General features: G+C 39.0%; 1 protein-coding gene across 5 annotated transcripts; it reads right to left on the reverse strand.

The window, feature by feature from the left end:
• Positions 1–1,161: 1,161 nt before the first annotated feature.
• On the reverse strand, positions 1,162–27,549 carry LOC100749006. Of its 5 annotated transcripts, none has more exons than XM_024368865.2 (12): positions 25,586–27,549; positions 24,970–25,165; positions 23,487–23,651; positions 12,860–12,987; positions 12,637–12,762; positions 11,006–11,360; positions 10,710–10,881; positions 10,528–10,627; positions 10,269–10,443; positions 10,036–10,179; positions 9,581–9,754; positions 1,162–9,100 (listed from the first exon to the last, which is right to left on the reverse strand). In XM_024368865.2, the coding sequence occupies exons 1-12, from the start codon at positions 25,967–25,969 to the stop codon at positions 4,665–4,667; spliced, it is 6,555 nt and encodes a 2,184-aa protein (XP_024224633.1). In that variant the 5' UTR covers positions 25,970–27,549; the 3' UTR covers positions 1,162–4,664. The 5 variants fall into 5 exon arrangements, with proteins under 5 accessions (XP_024224633.1, XP_003490970.1, XP_012243268.1 ...); XM_003490922.4 differs by having other exon boundaries at positions 9,581–9,817; positions 25,586–27,548; XM_012387845.3 differs by lacking the exons at positions 23,487–23,651; positions 24,970–25,165; positions 25,586–27,549 and adding exons at positions 14,839–15,124; positions 16,654–17,171 and having other exon boundaries at positions 9,581–9,817.
• Positions 27,550–27,883: the final 334 nt, after the last annotated feature.

Consider the following 27,883-nt stretch of genomic DNA (forward strand, 5'->3'; position numbering starts at 1 on the left):
TTCGATATATTTGTATAACATGGACAGAAACGTATCGAGTAATATCGAGTTTTAATTTTAATTCCATATCCGAATTCAAAGAAGCCCATGTGCTGAGGCACTCGGGAAAATTAAAACAGATCCTTGAGCGACGAAACCCTGGTGGTTAATAGAAAAATTCCTGAGGGAAACGTTAAAACGTTTAAAATCGGGCTGATGAGGATTTCAATATGAAAGGAATTCCGAAACAAATATCGGACAAACGTTAAATAAAAATCAGCGGGCGCTTGATAAAATTCGCTCGATTAATTCACACGGGGAGCGGGGCGAAATGTAATTGTTGCGAATACGTTTTAATTTATGAATGAAAACGTGGTCGCCCGGGGCGTTGCCGGTGTAAAACCACCGCGCGAAACAACAGGGAACTGGCGAAAGGCGAATAGGTTTCCGATTTTGTGCGTCATTAAAATTTCATTCGGGCCGACTCAAAGGTATCAGTGTTTGCCAGTTATATACATCTCGTACGGCGCATACGTACGTAGATACGTGCACACGGTCGCACGTTACCAGCCAAAGAACCCATAGTAGTCGCATATTTATCCAGGGAGGAGAGAACGAGCAGGTGTATAACACTGGACACCTTTTGATTGGTAAACATGCATATTTTATCCGGCCTCGCAATCGGATAACGTGTTGTTCGTATCAATTATTCTCCAAAACTCAACGCTACCACCTAATGGGGAACAGAGTTTTAATTGAAACGTAATCCCAATTAAAATGAGTTCACGATACTCTGCGCACGAATACGCGTAATCGTGTTAACGAAATGAAATGTCCACTCTGGCGCAAGATATCGGGGTGGTACTGTTCGCGGAAAAAGGTATGGCAAGAGCTTTTTAGTCGATAAGTTTCAACCTATTTCCTACGATAGATTTTATTTTCCTTCCCTTGCTCGTTTCTTCTATTTTCTCTCTTTCTCTCTTTTTCTTCCTCTTTCTTCTTTTAATATCCCTTTGCGAGCAAAGCGAAACGCTCCATGTTAAAATAGAATATTGTTTCCCTTTCTGATGGAGGAAAATTCTAGGAATGGTATTTTTATTAAAGGATATCGTGAATGTTATTCAATACTAGGAATTCATCCCGGTTTCACGTAAAATCGAAGAAACATCAGGACAAAGTGTATTCCTCAATGTATTTGTTCCGTTTATTTTTTATTCATAACGACTTACATCTCTATGCTCTTCAAATATACAGTCTTATATCTGGCATGATTCTCGTACCGATAGATATTTACAACAACGTCTCACAAAACGTCACGTAACAACATCATACATACCCTTTTTTTTGTAAATATAACATTTCTTTATAAATGACTTTTTTTCTAATAGGACTCGTGTGCCCTCTCGTAACAATCACGTTCTCCGCAACGATCGTCACACGAAGGCAACATTCTGCTTAAAACACGCCCTTCATTTTTTCACTTCCCGATTACGTTTTTCCCTTTCGATTACCTGCGTAGAAAAAGCTCTGACCGCTGTCTGTTACGATAATTTTCATGTGTTAACTTGTGTATGTACGTTAAAAAATGCTCCCGCCGTTAAGAAGTAACCTTAGAAAACAAATCGAGAACGCCTGTTATATTGTCGGATCAACGATACATCCGGAAAGTTGTTACAAACAAAATAAACCGAATTTATTACGAACCGAATACTGGGAATCAACGTGAACCACGCGATATTCCGCCCTTCGAAAACGACCATTCGCAAGAAACAACGAACAAACGATATTATATCATCGATTCCTTACCAGCTACCTACGTTCTAGATAGTTTTTATTCTTGTTTGTTTCCCTAACGCATCAAAATGTCTCGCTAAAGCACCTTTTACGAATACTTTCTATTCCTCACAGGCTTCTGAAACGGATCATCGGATTCGTTTCACTGGATTTGTTTGCTCGTCAGCGGAAGAACATGACGACGGCGATTCCTCGTCTTCGTTCACGTTGGCCATGAAAAATATTACGTTGTAACATCGTAGACAACGCTAATTCGTACTTACGATTACGATTTCTTTACGCAGGAGAAAAGGTTTCTTCTTATGCATCGTTTAATCGAGTGCAAAGTTATCGCATAAGCTTCGCGTGCCATGATTCGCATGTTTTCTCGTAGATCGTGGTAACTGTGAATTATCTCGAGAATTATCTCTTCTTCGTGATAAAATTAGCGAATTGTATCTAGAAGCTAGTTTATAATACGCGTAGAATTTTATCTACAAGCGTGACTTTTTTTTCTTAGAGTAATCGACGTAGATAAAAAGAACTATAACCGATGTCACACGACGTCGAAAAGAATTTCTGGTTTTCTTGACGCGCAGATATTTTCTCTTTTTTTCTTTTTCTGTTTGTCCAAGTTCTCGACACGTCGTTGTAAATTAGCCGAAACTTGACGCGGGTTGATCGCAGAGGCACATTAACGCATCCAGCTACTTCGGAAAATTTTATCAACGATCTTCGCTTCTGCTTCTAGTTAACCGTCGAGCTTATGTTTCTTCCGGCTCAATTGTTGAGTATAAAAATCTGCACGCGTCAGATTGCGAATTGACGATTCTACCTGCCATCAATGATTAAATTGGACGTAATGGTCGACAGACTGTCATCTATATCGCTATGCAAGCCGATGAAAATAAATTGCATGTTATCAGCCTATGTACATTTTTTCCGTGGTGTTACTTCGTTAACGCATGTTCCAGAATTCTGAGATTAGATCTTTTATTTCTTGTCTGTCAGATTACCTTCGTGGCAATTTTGAAATTTCTGATTATCGACATGAACGACAGTTCAAATTACAATAGAATGAAACCTGTATTTATAAAATATCGATTGAAGGTGTTATAGAGGTTCGCGTTACGATCCTCTATAGGAGATATATAATTATATAAAAGATACTATAGTTTAAAAGATATATATGTATATATATAATATATATTATAAAAGTAACTGAATAATATTCAATTGAAAGATTTTTCTTTAAACTTGTAGACCATTTTAAATTTAAATTTATTTGAAACAATGGATTGCCTCCCTTTCAGTCGTACCGGTAACAAAGAATATGCAAAAAGAACGATCGTTCTCGCGACAAGCGTAGCTCATTGTCAGCTAAGCTCGTTCAGTGACGGCGACGATACGAAGATTTATCTCATATTAGAAACATCTAAAAATACTACTTCTTTTATTTTATATAAAAAGATTTAGAACGACTCTCAAGCTCCACACAACCCCATTCTCTTTCCCTTCCCAACCTCTTTTTGTTTAATAATATACAATTAACGTCTATGTAGTTATGTACAATTTGTTTTTTCTGCCTTACTGCCTCTTTTGTGTCTCTGGCCTCGAATAATGGTATTTACTCGGTCTTTACTTAAACGATACGCCCACTGCACGTCTAGGTTTTGCGCGAAACGTACGGATAAATTAAGCTCTATATCGCTGCTCCGTCGTAACAACTTCTATAATTTTATACAATCTATGTGGTTGTATTATATATCGTATCTGTTCGAAGGAAATTTCACGTTACCACGGTCTCGCGATCAGTGTCATGATTTACGATCGCATGCGAGATTACCGTAGTAAAGTGAATCGCGTTCGAAGGAATGGAAGGCATTTTGTAACATTTTCCTCGTCCTTTTTCCTTTTATTTTCCCCTTTCTTCCACTAGTAAGCTTCGTGCGCTTCCACAGACTATTTAGCATAAATTTAGTGAATAATCGAGACGCGATAACGAGGTTTTTCCTGCGTGATTGGAGGGAGATTGAAGGCATTGCATTAGAAATCGCACGAGTACGTTTCGCCAAGGATTTGTACGCTATTTTCACAAGCTTCTCTTCTTTTCTCTTCACCTTATATTTTTTCTTCTATTTGTATTTTTACATCGAAGAGATTTTTGTGTGTTAAGCTGTATGAAGCAGAGCTCGTAGAAAAAAAAATGATTTTTAATTACTCAACGTTCGTAGACTATAAACGTTTGAGGAAACGAGTTAATGATTAACATTAAAGAGTAAGTATGCGATAAATCGTGAAACTCGTGTTCAACGTTCATTTCGTTGAGCGATATCCTCGAAGTTGTGCCTCTTCTTCTGACACGTCCCTCTATACACCGTCGTAGATAATTTTATATAAATCCATATTCTTATGAATATGGTTAGAGGAACGCATGCTTAAGCAGAGATTTGTTACATCCATCAAATATTAAAACGGATACTGTGTATTCTATGCATTTTTGTATCTTTAAATTTCCCAAGCATCTGCACAAATAGAATCCACAGGGAATGTATTAATAACCGACACAATATTAGACAAGAAACGCCAACTTAGAACAAACAATCGTTTGTCGTGATCATAGTACGTTCGTGTCAGATGAAGGCAGACTTCGCAATTTCTACGATCGATATCCGCACATAAACTTACATAACGTGTTACGCTGGTAACGATTAGTTTCAGCTGTTGGCAACATCAGGCACCACAAACGATAAGTTAGGCCCATTTTGGTAACATCGTAGTCACTGTCAATGCGAACATTCCCTTAACAAAGACAATTCATCTGATACATTTCGCAGAATCAACAACAAACAACCATTTAGAACAGATAAATCAACGCGATAAACCAGAAGCAGAATTTTTATCGTCCTACACTATGACCTTTTTAACTGTCCTGTATCAGAACCTTTGGGCGAATAGAGGCCCAATTTCAGCGTAAGTTCTTTCGGCTTCCTAGGAGCGTTTCTAACGGGAAAGGGACTGAACTGCGTTTTTGGACTGGTCACAGTGTTGAAATTATTATCAGCTCCTTTACTCGAGTGTCCTATGTTACCTAAGCTAAGAGATGATTTCTTGTAACTGCTGGAACTTCTATCGGGTAATTCTGCATATTTCCCAACATTCATCTTGCCAGGGAATTCCGGATGAGAAACCGGTCGTTTCGATTCGTCAGAGAGACCTGATGAAAGTTTCGAGGTGTAGTGATGATTGATAGTAGAAGGAAAGTGATCAGGAAACTGACGATTCGGTGATAGAGAATGATAATCTCGGTGTCTCGTCGGTAAATACGATCCTGTCTCTGTTCCAGGTTCTATAGGAGGTAACGTGCCTAAGTGTCTATCATAATCCGTCGTACTCTTGGTATGAGTGTACTCCTTAGGAGACAAAGCGTCGTATTTTCGACGAAGAAGGTCGGAAGATTCGCTGGGATAGTTCAGAAACGAGGTACCACCAGTATCCAAGATTCTTTCCTCCTTAGAAATATATTTCGTAGGCGTTAACGGTTCGGTATTTCCATTGCTGAAATAAGGAGACTTGCTCGGGGTAGTAATCGATCTACTTTCTGGCTGGAGAGACATGTAATCGGTGTTAACTTCTCTGACTGGATCATCGTCGTATCTGACACGAAACTCTAGCGATTCCTTCGTCATCATTGGACTCTTCAAATGTAGATCATACGTATTGATCGAGATCTCTGGTTTATTGTTAATGTACTCGAAAGCGGTATCCACCACAGGTTTCTCATACGTAGCTGACACAAATGGATTAGTGGAAACTTGTTTAGGTGACAACTTGGGCTTGAAGTCAAAGGTCTTGTAGGGATCGTAAGAAGTCTTCAGGGGTGAAGTGTCGTATTGAGCCGGCTTGGAAGTGTACCTCAATGGTGACACATCCTTGAAGGGCGACGTATTTGGAACGTACGGAATCGAGGACAATTCCTTCTGTGGAAGCTCCAGAGTCGGATCTGGTAACACCTGTGCGGAAGAGATCTTATCGAGTTTCTCCAATTCTCTGTAGATGTCTATGTCGCTTTTAGGTGATGAGTCGTCCACGTGATACTTCGGTACGGCGTATGCCGTATATTTCGGAAACTTGTCAACGAGAATGGATGGTTCCTGCGTCGAGCCTAAGTCGCTTCTCGTGTCAATGGAGTCATTGGATGATTTATAGGAAAATACGTTAGTTGAAATACTGGACAGATCCAGTCCTTCGATCTCGCTAATATTCTGGCTGGATGGTCCTTTGTCCAAACTCACCATACTAGCCGGAGAATGATCGTCGTAGTTTGCCAATAATTTCGACAATTCCTCGTTTATCTTACGATCTATTAGAGCTTCTCTCGTGTTCAAGTATTCGTGGGATATCACCTCGTCCACGTCGAAGTGGTCCATCTGCTCCGTCTCGTCGATCAGAGAAAGCTTCGATAATTCCTCGTTAATCTTTGCATCAAACTCGGACACACTGGTAGCGGTCATGTTGTCGAAATCCTTGAAATTGATTCTCGCCAATTCCTCGTTAATCTCGTGTTCGTTTAATCCCATTTTCTCTAATATCGGACTAAAGATCTTCGAAATCTCCTCGTTTATAGGGCTAATGGTAATTTCTTTCGATATCTCCTCCAGGTCTGGCAGACGCTTTTTTGCCTGACACGCAAGAATCTTCTGAAGTATAGCGGAGTTTTCTTGAATGATCTTCAACGCCCTGTCGCTGTTCCTCCGCCCATTGTCACTCTTTTTACGAGGCTTCACCTTCGTCCACACGCCCAACTTCGACTCCCTGCCATCATCTGTGCCGTTACTCTTACCACAGGCCATGGTCTTCAATATGCTGTCGCTATTTTCGTCGATATTGATCTTCGGATGTACTACGTACGATTTTCTGCTTTCTCCGGTTATATTTATATCCGGTACCTCCAGACGATGTTTCGAAAAGTTCCTCGCTGAATCACTAAAGGTATCTTGCCTCCTGGCTTCTAAATTCTTCATATCCTCCCAAATATAACTGCTCTTCTTCGTCAACATCCCATTATCCGACGACCCATCGTTTGCTTTCGCCTCCAAGTGTTTAATATCTTCTAAAATGTCACTGGATCTCTTCTGCGCGATCGACGTTGAAAATTCATCGGTGGAAGCCGATGACTTCATATCAGCGTACCTTCTACTGTCCAAACTGCTTGAACTTCTTTCCAACAACTTCGATCTATCTCTATATCGATAGTTCAAATAATGTTTATCTAGCTTCTCCTGAGGCAAAGAAGGTACCACGTCTTTCTCCGATGACGGATCATCCCCTCCGTCATCAAAAATATCCTTATCCTTGCGATAGTAATCCGTACTCGTTGTTTGATAATACTTAACATCACTAACATTGATTCTTCTATCCGTCAAATTAATACTCGAATCTTCATTCCTCGTGATGAACTCTGGTCTGACGAATGTGTCACCTTTTCGTGCTATACCGTCTACATCTTTCATATCAGACGTCTTTATGGAGGAGTCAAATTTCGACTGATAACCTAGAAACTTGTTCGACTCCCTCGAACTGGTCGATTTCTGCTCAGGTGACGTTTCGTTGCTGTCCAAACTGGATCTTCTTCTAGAAGCACTGTACGGGGACGTCGGAGTTTTTTGATTCGGATTCGAGATCGGATAAAACGGCGAGGTAGCGCTGCTCAAGTCCATTGGCGAGCCTGATACGTCATCTTGGCCCCGTCTACTGAAATTCGAAGTATACTTTATGGAGTTGGCACTTATTGGCGATTGCAGGTCCGAACTGAACGACCTCTCGGAAGACTTTAATTTACTCGGGCTACACGATTCACTGGAGCTGCTCACGACTAGTTTTGGGCTGGCTTCTGATTTCTGCAACGAGTCCATGCTGATAGGTGTCGCCGAATTGGAAATCTCATACATTTTCTTCGCGTCGGTTTTCGTGCTGTCCCTCGTACTGTCTGAATCTGCAGAATGAAGAACCAAAGTCTTCGAGTCTGAGCTAACTGACGAACACAGGGATTTGTCCATAGGGAAATCTCGAGATTCTGATCTAACCGGCGTCCTTGGGCTAACTGTCAGACTCGATGGTTTCGAATCTGGTCCCATGGTTTCACCTGAACTGAATGATTTGTTGCTTTCCGGTGTTTTAGGACTCTTCACTAGGTCTGAATAAATTTTCGTTTGAGTCGTCTGTATTCTATCGTTATATGACGTGTTCTCTAACGTTTTATGTACAATTTCAGGCGTTTCAGGAGTTAATACAGTAGTATTATGCGTTGTATGTATACTGGGTGTCACTCTGCTTAATTTTTGATCAACTGTTACAGGTGAAATAGGAAGATGACCAACGTAGGCCTTGCCATAAAGCGTTCTTTCAGTATTCACTGTGTCTGCAGTGTCACTGGTTAAACTTCCTACTTTTGAAGTTTCATACGGTTTCAAGTCCAAAGATATTCTACTAGAGAAATCGAAGGATGTTTTATATCGGTCGGATCTAATTTCATTTTCTATCTCTACATCGAGGCTTGATTTATCTTTGATTCTATCGTATTTCTTGTCCAAGGATGCTGAATAATCCAAGTATATGTTTAAAGAATCCTGTTTCATAGTCGTAGTTATCTTGTCTTCAGTTTGGTCTTTCTTGATTGTCGCAACTTCGTTTCGAGGTATATCTACAATCTCGTTTGTTGTCTGTTTAGATCGATGCCTTTCGTGCACTAATACTTCATCTTCTTTCGAACTGATCTTACTGCCACTGAAACCTAGATAATCGTACTCGTTCAAGTCCAATAACGATTTTTTAATGATATTACTATCGGAAGTGTAATCTATAGATAGATCTGATATGGATTTCTCTTTTTTCGATTCTTTCGTCGATTGTTCTTCCGGCGATTCTTTGCTCTGCACGCTAAATTTTTGAGGAACCATGGAATTATTGTCATCCTCTGCTGATAATCGTCTTATTTGGTCGGTGATTTTAGCGATTGATATGTCACCAAGGTTATCCTCGGAGCTTTTCGAGTCCTTCGAATCTTCGGCGTTAATTGGTTCCATCTTCTCTTCGAGAAACGAACGATCGAGTGGCTTCTCGCGAATCGGTGATCCGGTGATTCGAGAGCTTTTCTCCTCATCCGTACTGACAACACAGGATTCGGATGCTGACGTCAGATCTTCGCTGTCAACGTCACTGAGACGGTCCGGTTCGTCGCACAATTCCGTCGATGTGCTGTCGCTATCACTGTCACCGTTACTCCGCTTTGGAGAAGCCAGCTCAGCTTCCGTGGATTGCATTGTTACAACGCTACATTCCACCGTTTCTGAAAGGTACATGAAGGTACATTGGCCCATTATATACACTTGACTACAATTTGATTATCATAAAGGACGAGATATTTTTGTGAATCCATTAAAGTTTCATAATAATTTTTATTTATCTGCCTCTTGTTGTTTCATTATAATATTAAATTAACACATACATGCTAAATCAGCGATGTAAATGCAAAGCATGTTATTTAATTTCGAGGATACTTCCCTTTCTATCGTAGGTAAAGCAGATACAAACTAACTGTTGGTAAGAATCGTTTACCAACTGATGATACATATGAATACAATCTGTAGTTTCCTGTATTACCATTTATCGGTGCTTCATTACTTTTAATCGATAAGTAAACTATTTCGTCAAATAATATATTTAAAAACTAGCAAGTGGTGAATTAGAAGAAACAGAAATTTACCTGCTATCTGCAAACAAATCTTATAAGAACCCTTTACGGAAGTATTGTTCGTGTTATTTGTACCTGGTAAATTCGAGGGTTTCTGCTTCGGTTTTTTGGTGTCTTTCCAGTGAAGCGTGACGCCTTGTCTGTCCCTTCGGTTTTGATTTAGCGTCGTAGGTCTTATCTTCGTCGTTGCAGCACCAGAAGGTAGGCTCAGGGGTCGATTCTTCCCACTCACGAGCGCACTTTTGCCCACTAAAAGATGATTCATGGCCTGAGAAGTAGGAGGTGGTACCATGGTCTGCCTTGCACATGCAGCTGCGCCAGGAAAAAAAAGTAACGTATGCATTCTTGTAGCCGTTCAATTTGCAACAGACATACTTCCATTGGTCTTATTCTACTGTCAAATGCCTTAATATATGCGAAACATTTATGTCAAGCACGCATCTCAAAAGCGATGGAGGAAACGAGATGATTTATCGTGCCTTAAACCTTAGCAAAATACATTTAATTCTATGATTAGAATCTGTAATTACCAGAAAGTATAATATGCGCTTGTCGTTGACGTTCGCGTAGCTTGGCGTACTGCTGTTTCAAAGTGGTAATGTCCAAAGCGAGCCGTTCTCGGTCGCTGCTGGGTGCCATTGCCTGCAGCGCTCCAATCGTTTGAGGTATACGATCTGCGAACATGTTTTTACGATGTGAAACAACCACAGCTAATATCCTAACGGTACAATGATTACAATGTTAACGTATTTTTATTTCGTACCTTTCTTCAATCGCTGTGCCATACTGAACATCGCAGCAGCCACGGCCAGCCTTTCATCCTCCTCCGTGTCGCTGTCCTCGTCGTCGCTCAATTTTCTTGCCCAAGGTGTGATATTGTATCTATGTTTCTCTCTTAGCCCCGTTACACCATGCAAAGATCCCATACTAACGATATTCTATCAAAGTGACACAATTATATCATTCGTCACGTATTCGATTTAATAATTCTTTCAATAATTCTATAAAGGGTTCTGGCAAACCTTTATGAGGTTATTAGTATCCGTGAACTCGAGCATCTCCCTTGTCAGCACTCCCATTATACTATAAAACTCGTCCGCCGATGTCACCGTCATAATACGACTGAAACCAAACAATATCACTCTATATGTAACTGAACAAACGAAGCTATAGAATTATAGATATTCAATCCGATTCTACTTACTCGGAAAGTCCTTCCCAGATGGCCAGTGCGGTTCTAAGCAATATCTCATCTCCTTCGAGAAATATGAGGTCCCATACGCGCAGGACAGCCTCTTGTGGCAAACAGTGACAGAAAAGAGTAAGGAACCATTGCATCGTGAACACATTCGTCAGAGGTGGCTCGTAACTGCTGCCTGAACAAATTTTTGTTGTTTTTTCGCAAATAAGATAAGCCAGTACAACGCCCCTGGGACCGATCTCGCAGTCCCTACAACTGAATTGAACAGAGAGTTACGATTGCACAACCAGTTTGGTTACCTGTCGCCTTGTCCTTAGCATCGTTCTGCAGAGCCTCCAGATGTTTCGAGAGCTTGGGCAGTCTGCCCCGGAGGAGATCTCGAAATACCGCCATGTCGACCGACAGGCCACGGAGATTGTCCGCGAAGTAACCCTCGGGCAGGACACCCTCTATCAAGTAGATCATCACCTTCACCGCGGCGGACTCGGCGCGATCCATTACTTGCAAAACGAGGGCGGCCAACACGTTCAGGCCCTGGCAATAGCCGACGGACTTGTTCCATCGGGCGAAACCAAGCAGAACTCGACGAAGCACTGCTTGATTGTCTCTGCCAGCTGCACCGCAAAACAGACTGCAGCCCGTTCTGTGTAGGTCCTAAAAAGTTCGTTCAAATACAGTGTGTATAATGGTGTACATGTTCGTGCAATATCACCTAAGCTTCGATATTATAAAATTCTAAAATTATGACTTATTAATATAACATAATCGTGAATAATTGACTATTCAAATATTTTCATGATCTTCGACGTTTCTATACATTTCTGATTTATATACATGTTCAGATTCGTTGCAAATTTTAGCAATATAATCACGACAATAATGTCGTATTACAGTGCTAATGAAATTTCAAATTTCAATATTGCGTAGTACATTCAGAAATAGCTTGTACAAGTGTTCAAACAGGGTTAGGTTTGATTTGGTCATTATTTCGTGAACCATTCATAATTATATTTATAATATGGAATACTTAATAAAATAAAATTTGTTAGAGTTTTCCAATAGCGATAATATTTATAACAGGCGGTGTATATAGGATTTTATACTTATGGAACTCTAACGGGACGAATTACGATTCCGATAGAAACCGAAGGAAAATGAAACGAGTTGGCTGGTGACTCGGCCAGATTCATTAAAGGTCAGTTTTTCTCGTCGCAAGCGAGTTAATTGGAAGGCTCATTGGCGACACTTAATTGCTCGGCGTCGAAGTGATTGATGATCGAAATTTAATTGCGCTTAATTATACGAAGAATGAGGGCGAATATAAGGAAGGAATCGTAGCAGTGGTGTCAAATTTTCGTGGACACGTGAAACGTGAATGGAAAACTGGTTTCGACTGTTTTCGTTCTGTAAAAGAAGATTATTTGGAAAGTATTTGGTTGGGACGTGGGAAAAGTAACGGAGAGTGAAAGCTATTTGGAAGTTGGGAAATATTTAAAGTGTGTGGTTTGAAACGTTGTTTGACGATAGAGATAAAAAAATATTAATAGCTATTTATACGACGAATGAATAATTCAGTAAACGAACGACGAACAAGTATTTATTAGTAGTCAGTTTGAAGTCCTATTAGTTAACAAGCAACGGAAACTTAGTTCTTCCTCTCTATCTAAATAAGCTTGTACCTAATAGCACTCGTTAATGATAAAACAAATAAAAAATGTAAGTCAATCAAAAATGTAAAAACAACGATATATACATGGAGAAAAATAAAAAGGTATGGATATATATTTGCATTTCAAATTTAGATATTGCTCTCGAAAAATCATGTCGCTCTCGTCATTACGACAGCCAGAGATGGTGAGCAATAAGTTCATAAGAACACCGATGTACATGAGCAACTGTTATAAAAAGTATGTACGTTCCGCAGCCTTACTTTAACGATTTGTATACCAAGCTCTTCATCGTCAGGATTGCTCCACTCGTTGAAGCAGATCTTTTCAGCCTGCTTCCAATCTACGCCGCGCTGCTCTAGATGACGTTCTGCCAGTGTCAGCCACAACTGTGAAATATTTAGAAAAAAAGAGGATAGAGAGAAATGAGGATGCATTCTATAGGACAATAAGCTGGTAGATGTTGGAATCTAGTCTGATACTCGCCTTCTTTCGAAATTCCGGCGGAATTCCTCCTGGTAACCTGGCAACCATTTTCATCGCGTCCAGCCATTGTATAAAACCACTTTCTCCTGGTTGCGGCGTCAGGCTAAATCTCATCTTCGTGTCTTCGACTGTAAATTCAATTTATGCTCGAGAAATATCTGGGGTTGATGAAGAAATTTGTGCAAACAGCAGTTCGACGTTGCTATGAATAAAATGAAATTGAAAAAAAGTGAAACGAAAAATATAGAGAAAAATACAAAGATATTCGAGTAACAATCCTCTAACTGAATATGGAACTTGTTAAACATTGAAGATCAAAAAGAAAAACGAGAGGATCGAGGATAGAGAGGACACAGGCACTCGTTAAATTGCTCGAGTAGTATAAATTGCGTTGAACAAACAGAAACGTTAATATCTGTAATTCGATCGAAATGTCAACTCCCATTCAGCTTGGTTTACGAACTTTTGCAATCAAACGTCAGATCTAACACAAGGCGACGCGCAGAACAAACGACGAAAGATGGACAGTTAAATCGGAATTGAATGCTTCGATCATCATGAAACCTCGAAGCATATTAATACATTTATCGGCCAGACGGCTTTATCGTCGTTAATGCTATTATTTAATTAGCCGTCGTGAATCTTCGAATCGGGTTCATGATACACTCTGCGTGGACGACTCCGTTGATATTCTTACGATTGATCCATTCGATTTTGTAAAACCTCAATTCAAAATTTTGAATTTTTGAAATTTGAACTTGAAAATTTATTTTTTAATAAATATATTAATGAACATATAATAGTATATTTATTTAACATATATTTAATTACTCCCTAAATGAATGTTTCCTTACTTTTACAGTTTCACACAAACATTTTTCTTTTCTTTTTAAGTATAAGTACGAAATATCATCTCAACCTATTACGAATTAAAATGAGGGGAACATGTTTACATTGAAATCTAATTTAGTTAAATACGAAATCATTAACTAAATAAATGTATTTCGCGTCAACAAGTTGAAATGGCCATATGTTCCATTATAAATTTTACAATCGCGCTCCGATAAATATAAAATCTATAACTCGTCTATCAGAATGTATTATGGATACAAATGTGAACTGATTTCCATTATCCCTTTGTTGCCCAAGGATAAATTCCGCAAATTCCGTAACTCGAATCACCCAGTACATGTAACCGAATTTCCTTTTGAACTGTAGGATTTTGTTTGAACGAAAAGTCCATTAATAGAGACTCGTTCGACTTGAAATAAAGTACGACGTGTGATCAACTTTTCGAGAAACTCGATTCTAACTTATTCAATCGTCAAGCGTTTCATGAATTTCTAGTAGTTTGTGGGAGTACATACTTTGCATCCTTGGAATTTATGTGCCTTAGAAGGAAATTCATAATCAGCGAAGCGCAACTTAAGATTTCTGTTGTGTACACAATTAAAAAGTATTCGAATTTACACAACGAAATAATATTTCCCGTTACTAATACAAGAGTAAAGACTCCTTCAAAAGCATCGTTGTTGACTCTTAGAACGACGGAGACAAAGTTACATTCCTCCGTTCCAAGAAGTTGCCAATGCAAGCATCGTATCAATCTCGGCAAACGTTTAAGTTACACAATAAATATTACCATAGTCGATCGTAAAGAATCGCCCAGGAGTCTGACTCTATCTATATTTAAAAATCCTATTTCGATCAGTGACGAACGAATCAAGCAGCAATTACGGCGCTTTCGAATCAAGTCGAAAAATGAAATCACATCGCATTCGGTGATCTCGTTTTCAAAGCAAAAGCGATTCAGCCGAAACGAAAACAGAGCTTTGAAACGTAAAGCCGCGAAGCGAAAGTTAATTGAAATTCGCATGCACAGTCGAACGAAACGAAACCAAACGTTGATTCCCATTTGCTGAGAAACGGAGCACACAGAGACAGTCGCATGCACCGGACGTTGAAATTGTTTTGTTCACCTTCCAATTCTTCGTACTTCGAGGCAGAGCTGGCAGCGTACGCGGCTCCTGACGCGAAGTTTTTCAGGGAGTTGAAAAATCCGCTCATTCTCCAATTAGGAACGCCTCTCTTTCTTCTTCATCGTCACTTTCACCTCAGCCGCCTCTTGTTGTACGCAGTGCAGCCGCCTTTCAGCCGTTTTCGTGATTCATGATCCGTCGACCTTCCGCTTATTTCCTCGGGATCATGTTCGCTAGTCGCGCTCTGCGAACCTTCTGTCGTGCGAGATGCATTTTTATCACGTGTCTGAAATCCCGATGGCAACGTTTACCTCGCGCAAAACCTTCTCTAAAAATAACATTTGTCGGCGTTACGCGCATTCGATCTCGAGGGAAGTTTCTCCTCGATAACGCTGCGGTCGACGCTGATACGTCATGGTTGTCGACCAGTTTGAAAAGTTGATACACCGTGAGTTATGAGCAGAACATCTAGCCGTTATTATCCAACACACACGTATCGTATACGATAGCGTTCGAGTACTATATATGAAAATCGAACGAAGAAATTCCTTTAGTTACGGTTACGAATATGCATGTGTATTGATAAAATAATGGGTAACCATATATGTACCGAGAGGAGCCGATTATTAACATATGTGCCTTTTGCTTATTCAAATGGTCGATATACATAAAGCTTAGGTATTGTAGAGAACAAACGAACTTAAATAGCTACTCCACTGTTAAAAACAACGAAGGAATTATTAATTTCTTAAAAGCGTATCAAGGAATCAGGAAGCTCAGCTTGAAAACATTAATTTTTAGAAAGCACGAGCAATTTTCTAAATCGGGATCCTGGTGACAAACGAAAACGCGTTCCCAGCGTGGTTTTTGTTAATCGCGTCTACATGAAGTATACCACCTGTTACAAAGCGTTTAATGCGGACGTACCACTGATACGTAATGCACGCGCTCAATTCTACGAAGAAGTTGGTGATACTGGGACAAATCGATTGGTTATCAGTGTTTCAATTGAAAGCATGTGACGCACGGAGCATAACGTATACATTGGAAATCTCTGGTCTTCCGATGGGACGAAAATTTTTAGTATAATATAAATCATTTGGCGTCGATGAAAAGTTAACAGATTCGAATATCACTGTCGAAGATAAAAGAGGTTTGTTCTTAGACTGCGTTGGCAATAAAAAGAACAAGTTTACCACGTAACTATTTTCAATATAAATTTCTTCTAAAATAAAGTGAAGACATTTTTAATAATGCTCAAAGTATTACAGAGTTAACGATAAAAATAACAAAAGGTCATTTAAAAAGGTTGTTAAATATCTTCTAGATTTGTCCGAAAAAACTTAGAGAATGGTCTAAAAGGCTGCATATGGTTGCTACGCACCCCACGAACACGTACACGAACACAAGCACGAACCAACATCAACGCGAGCACGTACACGTTCACTACGAATCGCAGCTTGAAACGAGGCATTAACATCGGTCGAACTGGTGTATCGAACGTTTTGGTTTATCTAATCCTATTCAGCCGTTGAATACACATCGATTTCTCCGCTCTTTGAAGGCCTACTTATTTCTTGGCCAAGGAAAAGGATGTCCCCCCTCCTCTACCGAATAGAACGTTCCAAGCAAAGAGAAGCAAAAGAACTTAACGAAACTTTCAACATTCTCTTTCCCTTCGTCCTGTGTTCGCGTGTACTCGAAGCTGCACAGGTACGAGAACGATCATTGTCGTTCGATAAATCAACGTGCTTCGACGCGGTCAAGGAAGCTACCAAAACACATCCCCGCGAGACTGCTCCAGGGACGTCTTACCATTGTCAGTGCGCGAATCAACGTCGTGAACGTGAAGTGGACGGCTTGTCCTCGGGAAAACCGCACGTCGTATTACGCATCTGGCCTCGTGTCACTGAGCACACACGTTCCTCGAACACTCACCAGAAGCACATCCCCGTAGTGCACCCCTCCGACACTAACGCGTACTGGTTCACCCTCTTGTGTACGTGAGAGAGAGAGAGAGAGAGAGAGAGAGAGAAATCGTTGGAATTTACACGACGCACTGTAACGACAATACACACGACGTGATGTTTCACTTTTTGGTTCAGACCAAACTTCCTTTTTTATGGACAATTGTACTGAGCGAGAGTACACAATCAGGACGACGACAACGACGTGGTCGTAGACGAATACGTCGAGTTAGCTTAACGACCACTACGCCGGCGGAAGCACAGAGATGCGCGCGCGCGCGTACGTCCGCCGTGAAAATAACTATGGTGCCTGGCGTGTATGGGAGGGGTAGTTGTCTCGTGGAACCCTGCAATAGGCACACTGAAGCCGTTTCACGAACCGTTCGCTGTGGCAGCCTTAGCGATCAAGCCACTCCCGTTAGATCGCATGCGCTAACGCCCCCGCACCACCCCACTGGTGAGGAATTTATATCTGTGGGGGTGCTCGCGTGCGCCAACGTCTTCGCGGCCAACGGGAACGCCGTGACCGCTCCGTAGGGGTGGCTCGAATTCGGTTATTCGACGACGTTGCCGCGATTATTCCCGTTCTGTCCTGCTGCTATCTTTCGTTTCCACGAATACTTCGGGGCACACTTTCTCTTCGTTGTTGGACGAGTGCTGCGATTGAATAATTGGAGGAGCTCTTCCATTATCTTTCTTTTTCTTCTTTTTGTACTTTGCTTGAGAGTTCTTTTGTTAGGGAAATGGGTATCCTTAAATAGAGTTACCCTTGTCGTCGTAAGAAATTATTGCAGTTTTTTCAATGACTTTTGTTATCTTTGTACGTTGCTTCTCGTTATTGTGTTCGTTTGAAGGTAGTTTTTAAGTTTTCAGTTATTTTTATTGCAATGTTCCGTCATAAATGAGTATTTCCATAGCGTACGCGATAGTAGAAGTAAGAGATTTTATCACCACGTCATATCGCGGTGCAGCAGTCGATTTTAATCCGCGTACACAACAAAGCCATGTTCCTTCGATCGATGAACTTATCGACTCGGTCCTTTATGGGTCAGTCGGAAATGTCGTCAGAGTCAGTAGCAACACGACGAAGAGACTAAGGCCATCAGATACATTCGTGGATATAGTGTCTATCTCGACGATCCTCTTGAGTATAAAATAAAGCTCTCAAGATAAAAACTGAAAAATAACTGTTATTTTTGTAATGCTATATTGCTCGTGTTCCGTTCTACATTATTAATAACCTTGCCAGCGTGTGAACTGATGTGTTCTAACTGATACGAATCGTTGTCGCATAGTTAACGAACTAGTATTTACGTACATATATTGTGCATGAACTTGATAATCTACTTTATCATGAACCATTCTATTTTTCTCCCCCTATAAGTATTATACAGAGTGGTTGGTAGCTGGTGATATAAGCGGAAAGGGGGTGATTCTACGCGAAAAAGAAGTCGAAAATATAGAATAAAAATTTTATTTTTTAATTTTTTTCTTTTTTTTAAATTTTTCCATCGAGACAACGATCTGCAGTGAGATCCGTTATAACGCACGCGTACCGAGCGAAAATTCAAAGTCGATTTTCTCGAAAACAAACCCTCAAACGAAAAATTTTTATTCTATATCTTCGACTTCTTTTTTCGCGTAGAATCACTCCCTTTCCGCTTGTACCACCAGTTAACAACCACCCTGTATATCATTCAAATTTAACGAGGTTTCTGGGAGTTTCAAAATTCACTCTATAGTCAAATTTATGATAACTCATTCCGTAGTTAAATATTGAGAGTCTGAAATATGCGCATATAAATATTTGCTTCTGATAAAAGAATAGAAATGTGAAAGAACTATGTATATCGTTTCGTTTTCTTTCGATCAGAAATGATCATTAATATTAGGCATTATCGTTGACATTGACAACTGTCGGAAATAATTAACAACAATGTCAAGATATCAGCGATACGATTCATTTTTAAAGCTAACTGGAAGAAACGACGAAAATGGAAAAATTTAAGTTATCGACGTCTTTCGATCGCATTTCCAGGACTCCCATCTCGTACATGGAAAATCTGATCGAACATGAATTAAAGACGAGCTTAGCGTTTGTAGATAGAATTACCTTTGTCCGTATCAACAATGCTACATTGCAAGTCCATATTCGATTGAGACACGCGATCCTTTTCGCGCGAATTCGACCCAATTCAATTCGTTTCAATCCAGCTGGAGTCTCGTCTGACCGCTTATTTTCAGCTTCCGGGGTTATTCTTTCTGTCGATCATCATGATCGTGTTCCAATGGATGATACTTCCAAGCCAATGTTAGTAATTTTAGCGTGTAGTTATTTAGTGAAACCGAAAGAAATATTTTTTACGAGCTTTCTGTTTTCTTATTTGCAAAAAGGAAAGTTTAATACATGACTCGTGTTACGACCGTTCGCGGAGAGACGCGAAGAACTGTTTCGGTTAAGATAACGGAGGTGGTTAAATGAATATGACACAGCAGAGTAAGTTATATTTCACTGTTTATTCCACAACTTATAACGAAGGCAGTTACACTGGTGCGTATGTACGAGATGAATGAGTGACTGATCTACGGGTGTGTATACCCGGTTGAAGGATGTTGACCGTTCGAAGGATGTAAAATCAGTACTGTCTTGGGAGACGATGCTGTCTCGGAGGAAAGCTAAGGATGGGTGTGTCTGGCGTACAGGACCATCGGATTTGTTGGTGACGATTTTAGTCAGGAGAGTGAGGGAATAGGCTTCGTTGTTAATTGGTTAAACGAAGGGTCTTAACCGCCCTCGAGAGAAAGTGGTTAGTGGGAGGAAAGTTGCAGCGTACGTGAGAAAAACTAACTTTCCCTTGTCAGCCGTGGTAGACAATAGTCTTTAGAAATTCTTCGGAAATAGACGTTTGTTTGGTTTGAAGGACCTTTACTAGGAAATCTATGAGATTTATGGAAGATACTTGAGGCTATTGAGGGTACGCAGTGAGTATCCGAAGACATCTGGTTGCCATATTGCCCGCGGTGTGTGGCCTGGGCTAGGTAGAGTGTTACGCGACGTAACAACTCGTGATAGAATATAATCGTCCAAATAAAATTGTAGATTAAAATTCGAGATGATAGAATTGTAATCTATATCAAAATATAATCCGAAATATTTGAATAATTTAACGCTAGAATTTAATATTTAAAACATGTTAAAAGATAAAGGTTGAGCTGTTGTGAATTAAATATAAAAACTAAACTGGTGTATACAATTTACGTGAAAAAAATTGCATTTTCTGCGTGACGCGAGCCAGGGGTATCACGATAATCGATGCAATCATCAACGCATAATCCGCGCGGATATATTCAGCAGATACGCTCATTTCGCAAGACCATGTTTTTGCCGCTTTTGCAAGCATATCGGGGTAATGGCTTGGAAACAGTTACTTAATATTTTGCACGCTCGGTTGAGCCATTGAAGCACTCCGGCAAAGGACAGAGTTTAGAAGCTGTGTTTGAAAAATTGTGTGAGGTCGATAAGTTTCTCGAGTTAAGGATGAAAAATTGTTCGACGAAAGCGTCATCTTGTCCCGAGTAAAACGAATACCATGACCAGGATCGTAGTGAAGGGAACGGTGAAATCGGTAATAAAAACTAATAAATTGATAAATGACAGGAAGGAGATTAATTCTTCGTAAGTCGATAATGTAGAATTACAAACTGTTAAGTGCAAACTCGTTCCAGAAAAATATTTATGATTTTTTGATTACCTAGACTAGATGCCAAATAATTTACTCGCCGTACTCGTCGTACTTACTGCATATAATATTAAAACAACCTATTTTGAACACCAAATGAAATTATTTGAAATGTCTATCATATTCCTATTTCAAATGACAATCTGTTAAATGCAAAAATTAAAGGAGGAAAATTATAAGATTGAATAATATAAATATAAAAATCGATATTGCATATAGAATGAAAATAATTGCATGTCCTTAAAAATGCATTTATTAATTAACTATTTGTGTTCATTGATTAAAACACAGTGAGAACGAGAAACAATTACATCAATAATTAGATATAAAGTCATTTCATTCGCATATTTTTTAAAGAATTGTTGCAGTTTTAAACTTTTTAATATAGATAATTACATTTAATAAAATTAGGCGAAGTTAGGATCCGAAATCAATAAGGATCCTACTATTTATATATATCTTTACAAAGTATGGAAGTACCACGAAGCACTTAGTCGGCGATGCTCTTCCAAATTAAATGTCGCACACTAAGGTTCATGGAAAGATGTGTGGCTCTCAGCACTTTTCACGAGAGTTGTTCGAATCCATTACTTTTTCAATTTCTATGTGTACCTAGATCGAAGCTGACCTTTATAGGTCAAGTTGAACCGACCCACTGATCGAGTACCTGCCCGGGACATTGTGCACCCTGCGGGCAGTCAGTGATCACTTTGTCCAAAATCATCCTTTCAGAATATCTGACTACGTCTGAAGAATCCTTTTCCAGTAACTATTTCTAACAATAGTGATTCATTTAAAATCGATCATGGAAAATGTTCTATTACTGTAGGAGCTTCCTTGAAATGAAATGAGGACTTAGAGAAGTTTACAGGAGCATACAGAAAAATGATCCTACTACAGAATTGTTTTCAAGAAGTCAGAAATTTTAGCAATAAGAAAAAAACCTACATATACAATATACAGGAGATCCGTCGTAAGATATCGAAAAGAAAAATTCCTACAGTAAAAATTGCAGTGCAAGAGTATCTGAAAAAGAGAAATAAAAAAAAGGGAGTGCAAAAGTACTAAAAAAGGGATTCCAATAATAGGCACGAAAATACCGATAAAAAGAATGCGAAATGTCATCGACATTCGAGAAAAATAATTGACATATATTAAAATAGGCGTTTAACTACTAAAAAATAAAAATTAAGTGAAGCCAAGTAAACGACCTTTAAATTTTAATGTCATTATAATGTATATTTAAGTACACTTCAGCGACTTTAAGTATAACAGTATGACCCCATTCGTTCGTGTGGTGAAAACTCCACCATAAAATTGCTTATGTGAAAATATCACACGATATAAGCGAACTATGCAAAACTGGAGGTAAACACAGATATGAAATGTTTGCCTAGTGGTCGGAGCGTGCCAGTTTAGTTGTGCATCGGCTCGCGCGATGCATCGGGTTCATCGCACTAAATGCAGATCTAAAGTTAAAGAGAAGACCGAGTAAAGTTCCGCATTTCCGGTTCGCAGGCGCAACATCATTAAAACTTTATCAATGACGCTATGCCGCGAGGTTCAGCCGCACTTACCGCACGTCGGGCATGCGTGTCGCGCACGATACGCGCGGCAAAGTCTAATTATTGATCACCGAGCGCGCGTCGTGCCACGTGAAAAAGAAGGCCCTCTTTGTTTTCCGGACGAGTCGACCATCAGCGTAATATTTTTCGCGATACGCCATGATAATAACACATTAAAAGTATCGATAATACGTTTTCTGAAGTGTGAACAATTTTAGAGCAATGCCTTCCTGCTCCAAAATGGACATGAACTTATAGAGTAACATGATCGTGTTAATAACGTAATTTCATTCCATAACAGCACATACTAAGTATTATTTTTTCCATATTTTTTGCAAGTATGGTGAGCAGATCAAGGTTTCTATAAAAAATCGGGGAATAGAGAAATTGAAATTGCTAGCAAAAATCCATATAGTTGGACGATAACTTTGAATTCTCGGGCATGCGCAGCAGACGCAGCGTAAAACACGAACTTTCAAAGTTGTTTAGTAAAGTAGTGACTAGAAAATGTATTTGCATACCGTTATATTTATTATAGAATTTACTTATTAATTAATTAATTTCCAGTATATTATATTTCGTATTATCCAACGACGCCTTTTGACTACACAAATTTCATACTATGAAAATGAAATGTCGAACTTGATTAATTTTATGTTTTATTCATTGTATATAGAACTATTGACGCGACAAATTTAATTGAAATAGATGACGATCGAACCCAAGGCCCCCTTTATAATTTAGAGATATTAGACATAGGAGTTCGTATCAAAAAAATTAAATATTGTGTTAGAATTTTTAATGAGAATAATTTTGTAAGTTTGTAAAATATAACTTTGTGTCTTTCTTAAGAATGCACATAATTTGCGTATCTGTGCCACAGATCTGGACACCGGTTCGAATTCCTGTTCCAACTGTTTTCCATATTTATAAATGCAAAACGACGATAAGATAAACAATAAGTTGCCAGTGGTTAACGAAGAGGCGGTATAAATCGCGCGGTTGTTTCTCGCGTCGAGACGAAACACGAAGATCGCTTTTGTGCGGCGACGGTTTTATTGTCAGAAAGGGAAATACGGAGCTTGAAGCAACTCCATGCGAACAGCTGTGTTTTCCTATTATATGAAGCTCTATTGTTTGTCCAGCGACATTATCGTCGACATTGGAAGAACGTTGCTGTTTGTTTAAACGCTACTTCTTTTCCCCCAAGCCAATTTTAGTGGTTATAAATATCATGCGAGCAAATCATGAAACGATACGATCACTTAACTTAAAACTAAATGAAGGAATACCGAAATACAAGCGTACGTCTATGTCATGCTTGAAGTTCGAAAAAACCAACAACAAGATTGTAAAAATTCTGAAAATGTACTCACCGCATTTTGGGCTGACTGCCAGAAGGTGAGCCGTAATTATGGCGCATAGTTTCTCACATTTGGTGGCGAGATGATCTTTACGACGCAACTGTCGAATGAGTATTTCACCAGTGTGATTAATATGGTCGCGTAAATTCAGCACTAAAACTTGAAGCTCGTGCTCACCTGAAATGAATTCAACATGCGTTACATAACGAGCAGGAAAAAAACTTTTAATCTCGTGAGAGTTACAGTGTAACGAGCACGTACAATATTCCGAATTGCACGGGGTTATTTCGAAATTGGGGATCGCGTGTTTTATATCCTGACGCGGATAAAAGGCGAGACACTTGGAGAAATCTTTGAATTCGCGTTGCAATCTTGATAACGGCCCGAAAGGGCTCACCCTGTGTACACAGCGTCCGAAGATTGAAGTTTCCCAACCCTTCCGCTTATGCTCCTCGCGTACTTCGATGAAATGAGCGTGCACTCCCTCCGACTGTTTCTTTTCGCCATTCCAGAAACATGTTCGTCTCGCAAATTCGTCAAAGTTTTCGATAACTAAGTTAAATTATGTTAACTTCCGCGTTAAAATTTAGATGGTAAAAATTGAGGGAACGACTCATCGTCTATAATACGTAAGATGCTTAAAAAGAATCTCGAATAACTGTCACGTGTCACGGATCAAATTTAGAGATTTAATGAAATGTCGTGTAATTTAATTTCTTCACGTAGCAGGAGATAAAATTGACCCGTCAAATATATATTTTATCTTTATTTATAATTATTTATAATTGCTTCTTTTAATGCGTTTCTAATGTTTCTATGAAATAAATATATGTATCGATTTATATCGATTTGATCATTTCTACGTTTTTCGTGATGTTTTAGCTCAAGACGTGTAATCTCTCCTCTGTATTTCCTTATGTATGTTCAACGAGGTAGAATGAAGCAGCATCGCGTATAGAGATAAAAGAAGTGCTTCTCCTTCTAAAAAAAAGAAGGAAAAAGAAGGAGGAAAAAGTAGTACTCCAAGTCAAAGAACCTTCGTGCCTCGAAGTCAACGAGGTCGCTTGTCTGTCTCGTCTCTACGACCTCTTGTCTCGTCAGCTCCTGCCAAAGTATCTTTGCCTAATCCGGTCACATTTCAAACTTCATGCGTTGAATTATGTTTAAATATCATAAACGAAGTGGCACTGTGCTCTTCATCAGCGACATTCGTGATTAACGCGAAAAATTTAGTTGAGAATTGCGATTTTTCACGCGATGCAGCAAAAGTATTCTTATTTTAAAATAGAAGCTAGTATTTCTTTTAATAAAATGTTTTTCACTGGAACGTATCCAACCATTTCTCTTCCATAATTTTATTTTTAAGAGTAGCTACTGCGCTTCTGGGAGAAATATGCTTTACAATAAATGTCCTCGAGCTAACGTGTTTATCCACCACCCACGAACGCTCTATTCTTTCCTCCGACATATCCAACTCTTATTGAATTACTCTTACTTTTCCAGAGTAAACGCGCCTTCTGCAGGTGCTGATGTTGCGGACGTATCTTCAGGGATGAGGCTGTCGAGTCACTTTCTGACCGTCTTCTGTCATCGTCTGGCAATCCATAAATATCTAGCAACAATTGATCAACTAACGAAGACACAGTTCCTTTTTTGTTCTCGGGTGGATTCGGTAACGGTGATGGATATGTCTGAATGGAAGAAATAATATGCTTATTTGCATTGTATGGGGATTTTAGAACCAAATTTTTTAGAAACATATTTTACGTCTATTACTTCCTCAGTTACATTTACGTGGTATTTTTACTATATTTTACCAAACTACAGTGCCTACAAAAAGTATTAGAGCACGTCCTTTATTTTTCATCGAAACATTTTTCATTAGGTTTTACATTTCATATTCAAAGTATCAAATATTTGTAGTCCTACGAAAATACTGTTAAACAACAAGAATAATTTTATTTTTTACGCGATATAAAACGTGAATACAAAGCTTTTTCTTGTTCTCTTCGCTTTATCCCTATAGAATAAAATACTCGATATTGGTAACAGCAACCTATCTATAATCTAACCTACGCCGAGCAAGGATTAATATTTTTCTATAAGCCTACCTTTGGCTTGCAAATGTAATTTTCATCTTTCGAATTGTTAGCATTTTTGCAATCAGTTTCGATTACGTCCCACGTGTCACCCAAAGATTTCGACCTCTTCAAATTTGTTCTCTCCACTTTGGGCGGCGTGCAACTAGCCCTTCTGATCGGCTTTTTCCGATTCAGTTCCATGAAATCCGGACCTTCCCATGATTTCTGAATCAGATTGCGTCTGCTTCTGTTATACAACGAGGGAAACTGATATCCATCTGCGCAATACAGCAAATTTCGTGTTTGTTGTGTGACGTACACGTCACCAAACACGCGCTCATTTTCCACGGCCACACATTTCACGCGGTAACTAATTTCCGCGTACTTCTTCAGAGGCATCACGTTACAGCTCATGGTTCATCAACGTGACTGTTAAGCTATTATACTTATTAGTATAGTCATTCGAGCTCACTGGAACTTCTTGTGGGTGGTACGAGGTTTAAGAAACATCGTGCGTACGATCGTTTCACCTCTTTTGACAATAGAGTTGATTATTTATGAAATGTCAGTAATATTGTTCCGCGAGGGCATTGAGAATACGTTTACGTCTGACTCGCCAGGAAAACATTTCACATTCAAACGGAATTCGCGCGCGTCAACGTGACAGAATGTTAGTTTCTCATTCTCTTGGTTATTACTCTCGTTTCAAGTTGTAAATACACAATGCTCGGCAACTTCAATGCGAAAGTTCGTTAGCAGGATCTTTCACACAATGCTTTAATAACTAGTGGTATTAACAATTTAGGACTAAATTATTTATTTATTGTTACTTGTAACAAATGGCAAATAAACGATAAAGGTTTAAAACGATAAAGGTTTAAATCCAATAGAATATAATTATAATTTGTAAAGTTGACCTATAGAACTTTATTTGTTTTACTGCTAAACTTGTTACTGTTAAGAGAATCAAGTGAAATGCGAAGAGATATGAATGACAAGTTAGATATAAATTTCTATTCTTTGTGCCTGCTAATTGCCGGGAATGCTTGAAATAAATTACCAGCAACCACAATTGAATGTACACAAAGTGGCGCATATGAAGATATAATAAAAATTGACCAAGTGTAGTTAAATGAACGAATAAATTGCAGGACAATACTTCTTTGACATTGGCATGAGGATGTAGATAATGAATGACCTTCTTACAATTGAAATTATCTAACATTTATCATTTTTAATACACGCGCACTCGTAATTGCTTCCACCGCGATTAGGAAAAATCAAGGCTGAAGAAACGTTCGAAACGCACACGTTTTCATTTGTGTTTATAAAATGGAAGCGACTATCGCCGTCGATGGAATAAGTGCTGTAAATTGCGGAATGATATTTACAAACAATTCCATACGAATACCACCAGATCGCAATTCGAAATAATAAATTAAATATATTATGCGTTGTCTTGGTCTTTGTTTAGAATTCGTTTAACGAAGGCGACGACTTAATGCACACACGTATGAAAATACTAATATAGAAAATTTATGGCACATTTAAATGTCACACGTTTCATACTTCCGCGAGAAAGAGTTTCAAATGTCGCGCAGGATATTTATAATACTAAATTAGAGTCATTGGGTGTCTATCTCTAAGAGAAATTTTATTTCACTTTTCACTTGTCATCACAGTACACATATTCACTTCAGAACTTTTAAAGACGATGTTTATACATTTAAGATTACTATTATGTTTGCTTGTCGTGATTTTAATCTGTAATTTACTCTTATTACTAGCAGCTTTTATTCGTAATATTTTCTGTCTTTTTAACAGCTTCCGCGTCTTGGCGTCGACGAATATTTTTCGAGACTGTTTTATTGCATTCTCTACGCGTCGTAACCCTTATCGCGAGGCCAGTAATTCGCTTCTGGTGGCCAGACCGCAACTGGAAGTGGCGGCGATGATAATCGTTTCATTAAGTCCATACCTCCACTTACGTCGTCGACCAACTAGTTGACAGAGGTGGTGTACACAACAAACGAAACAGCTGTCGTTATTTATAATTGCCATGTGTCCAACGAAAACGCAAAGATCTCTTTGTATGTTAATCACACTAGTAAATTTACGCTAGTAAATACTGGCAATATTTCCTTTTCTTCTCAAACAAATATTGTTCTCATAAAATGGTTAATATTTGAATGAAAAATAAAGATTAAAATTTGTATTACTTTTTTCTCCAGTCATACCTCCTTTCTTCATAGATTGCGTAAAATTGTTAACAAGGAATGATTTTTACTATACAATTAATTACATAACGCTCTGTTTGTTTTGCTTAGA

Source organism: Bombus impatiens, unplaced genomic scaffold (genome assembly GCF_000188095.3).
Source record: "Bombus impatiens unplaced genomic scaffold, BIMP_2.2 scf_0487, whole genome shotgun sequence".
NCBI lineage: Eukaryota > Metazoa > Arthropoda > Insecta > Hymenoptera > Apidae > Bombus > Bombus impatiens.